At 53.8% G+C, this 3,488-nt stretch overlaps 1 protein-coding gene across 4 annotated transcripts in view; it reads right to left on the reverse strand.

The window, feature by feature from the left end:
* Nucleotides 1-3,488, reverse strand: part of LOC114070958 — a 12,653-nt gene that overhangs the window by 2,552 nt on the left and 6,613 nt on the right. The window contains exon 3 of one of the 4 annotated variants that reach the window (XM_027908590.1): nt 290-417. The exons of the other annotated variants lie outside the window; for them this stretch is intronic. Within the exon in view, the coding sequence (XP_027764391.1) occupies nt 290-385 (96 nt within the window). The 5' untranslated portion in view covers nt 386-417. The remainder of the gene's footprint in view (nt 1-289; nt 418-3,488) is intronic. 4 annotated transcript variants of the gene reach the window in all.

Genomic DNA, 3,488 nt, shown 5'->3' on the forward strand with positions numbered 1-3,488 from the left:
CAGTGCTGGTTGAGCTGGAGGGGCGCATTGCCCCGGCACCCCGACACAAAGTCACCTGCTGTGGGTGTGGGCCCTGCCACACACATGGACCGTGCCAGAAACAGTGCAGAGAACTGGCAAGTCCTTTCTCTCTGCGTTCCAGGGAGCTTGGAGCTTCCCTGCACTGCCCAGCCCTGTCCGACTGAAGGGCTGCAGCTCCTGCTGTGGAGCAGGGGCCACAGGAACTCCTCTACCTGATGGGGACCCCGTCAAAGAGGAGAGCTGATCTACCTCTTTCTCCTTGCTTTACCTTTTCCCCCAGCTGTCCTCTGCAGAAGACAGGCTTGGATCTGGGTTTCACATGGATCTTGAACCCGAGTGGGAAGTCCAGCAGGTCAAAATCCATCAGCCCGGTAGCTCAGCCAGGCATCAGCCAGGCGTCAGCTCCTGCACAGCAGTGCTCCACAGCCCCTTCCAAGAGCTCTCGTGGTGCTGTGATCCTGAGCAGTGCTCCACAGCCCCTTCCAAGAGCTCTCGTGGTGCTGCAATCCTGCACTGACTCCTCGTGCTCCAGAAGCACAATAGCTGGTGTCCCAGAGAGTGGCTGAACACACCCCTGGGGCGCTGTGACATCACGGTGATGCCATGTCACTGCATTGTTGTGCTGTTGCGTTGACATCCCGTCACATAGAAATTGTTCACCAAACCCATGGATGGGGACCCTCTGGAGGCCCCTTTGGACAGGCCTGTGGGCCTCTCATTCTGTGTAACCCGGCTGAGAGGTCCCTGAAGCAGCCCCTCCTGAGGTAACCGATGTCAAGGATCCAGGAGGCCTCTGGGCCAGTCACAGTGGGGTGCTTTTCCCGCTTGTCCCCTGTTAAACTCAGCCTCTAATACAGACAACTCCTGGCATTCCCTGTCGCTCCAGAGATCCCGATGGGTTCTGCCCTCCTCTGCCTCACTGATGCCATCAGTGTGCCCTGTGCACCAGTGTCTCCTAAAGCTTTACACCTCTGTGGGTCTGCCGTGCCAGGCCATCGAACCCACACAGTCCAGCAGGCCCGGCCATCCCTCTCCTCCTCCTGGCCCAAGGCAGGGACCCTCCATTCCTGTTCCTGGTCAGAGTGTTCACTCTCTGACCATTGCAATGCCAGACCAGAAATATCCTCTCCCAGATCAAAGGAGCTGATTTCAGTCTTTTTAGGTCTGGGAGATCCCTGATTACCCTCTTGTGTCTCTACACTGACAGCTTTCTTGTGTGACCCCTTCTTACCAGCTCTCTTCCCTCTCAGCTACCCAGGCTTCCAGCTTAGAGGTGGGTTCACCATCCCACTTCTTCATGTCTTTCCCCAGCCAGGCAGAAAGAACCAGAGCTCACCACATGGCCTGAGCCTGGGGCTTCCTTTCCCTCTGACCAGAGTAGGAGAGGATTGATCTCTTGGGCTGCCACTGAGGGCTCAGGTGGGGATGTAGAAGTGCCTGTGAGGACGAGGCAGTGCCCAGAGTTTCTTCTACATTTCAGAGTCAGGAGGACATCACCTCTACAGCTGGTGGATCCTTTTTCAGGTAATGCAATGCTGCCAGGCTACTGGAATATGATGCAGGGGCACTTTGAACCACCTTCCTCCACATGGCCATCATGCAAGTAACATCCTCTGAAGCTTTAGGGCTGTTATCCCTTCGTAGATTACTATAAATGATTTCCAGCACTGCTAATTTTCCCAAGTACTGGATACCTTCATCTGCAGTGCTCCACTTCCCTGAGCAGTTCCTAAGATCTTCCTCGAAGGGATGCCTTGCCCTCGTGCTTGAGAGGAGCCATCTCCAGAGCCTGCAAATTGCTCTTTCTTTTCCAATTCCTCCTTCAAGTTCCCAGTCTCTAGCAAGGGATCCCAGCTGTTTGGCTTTGTGACCTTCCTGACTACCAGCACCATTATCCCAGCACTGAAGCAGCCAGGTAGGAATCCACTCACTGGGCTGGTGGCTGGAATCTTTCCGCAGGTCCCAGCGTTCTGATGAGCTCAGGGACTGGGTAACCTCAGTTTCCTGTTGGATTGGTCTCACTCCTTTAGATTTCTTTGTCAAAGGACTGGACCCCTCCCCAGCTGATTCTCCCTCTTCTTCCCACACTAATGGATTTCATGGACCTGTAGCTTGCCTTATCCATTTTTTCCTGTTCACTGACTGCAGTTGTTGTGGTCCCAGTCCCTGTCTCAGCCACAGTGTCCCCTGTTGCAGTTTGGGTCCCTGCCTTCACTACTGAGAGTACTGAACTGTGGCTCCACAGGCACAGCCAGGCCCCAGTACAGGGCAAGAAGCTGCTGGTTTTCACTGGGATAGACAAGGCACCCTTCCATCAGGTGACATGCCAGTCTGCTGGGGTCGAATACCTGTTCAGGTGTGAAGTCCCAGGTAATGGGAGGTGTCAAATGCCCTGGGAACCTGCTCAAATCCTTCCACGCACCCTGCCACCTCAGGGCTCATCCCAATATATCCTAACCTAAAGTTTGTTCTCTTCTACACCAGGATACACCGGATTCCACAAGCTCCACAGTGTGCTGACAGTATTAGTTAGTAACAGCTCCCGTAAGGATTAGCAAGGACCATGGGAGACTTCATTATAAAGCCATTCCTAACAATGCCAGGGAGGGGGGGAAGGACTAATCTTCCATCATCCCCAGAAGATGCTCCCCCAGCATGACAAAGCTGTCAGTGTGAGGGCAAAGCACCGAGCCCTTGTTTATACTGCTATGTTCCCAAAATTCAGCAAAATAAAGTGATGAGCAGCACAGCCAGCAAACTCCATGTCATATCCAGGAGCTTTGCTATTCCATAGCTGCTGTCCCACCTTTGTCTGGCCTCACTTTGGGCACCAGAAAGGACTGTGGTGGGTTGACCTTGGCTGGATGCCAGTTGCCCACCCATCCACTCTATCACTGCCCTTCCCAGGAGGACAGGGGAGAGAGAATAAGATGGAAAAATGACTCGTAGGTTGAGATGAGTCACTTTACTAAAGCAAAAGCGAAAGTTTGTGTGCACAAGCGAAGCAGAAAATAACAAGATTTATTCTCTGCTTCCCATCAGTGAGCATTGTCCGGCCACTTCCCGGAAAGCAGGGCTACAGCACATGGAGCGGCTGCTCAGCAGGCAAACATTGTAAACAATGTCCTCCCCTCCCTCCTCCTTCCCTCAGCTTTCCATATCTGAGCTGACACCATACGGTCTGGAATATCCCCTTGGTCAGTTTGGGTCAGCTGGCCTGGCTGTGTCCCCTGCAAGAAGGACTGTTACGGTGCTGGTGCTGTGCCAGCCCTGCTCCGCAGCAGCCAAAACACCGGTGTGTGATCAACACCCTTTGCACTGACGCAAAGCACAGCACTGTGAGGGCTGCTGTGGGGAAATGAACCCCAGCTCGGCCAGGCCCAATACAGGAATAAACTCTTTATTGGCAAAACAAGGGTGTGGGTCTGTGTGTGCTGTCCGGGGGCTCTTCACCAATCCTGCCACAC

This window comes from Empidonax traillii, unplaced genomic scaffold (genome assembly GCF_003031625.1).
Source record: "Empidonax traillii isolate 1590-97213 ecotype Southwest subspecies unplaced genomic scaffold, ASM303162v1 scaffold1763:size117533, whole genome shotgun sequence".
Lineage (NCBI taxonomy): Eukaryota > Metazoa > Chordata > Aves > Passeriformes > Tyrannidae > Empidonax > Empidonax traillii.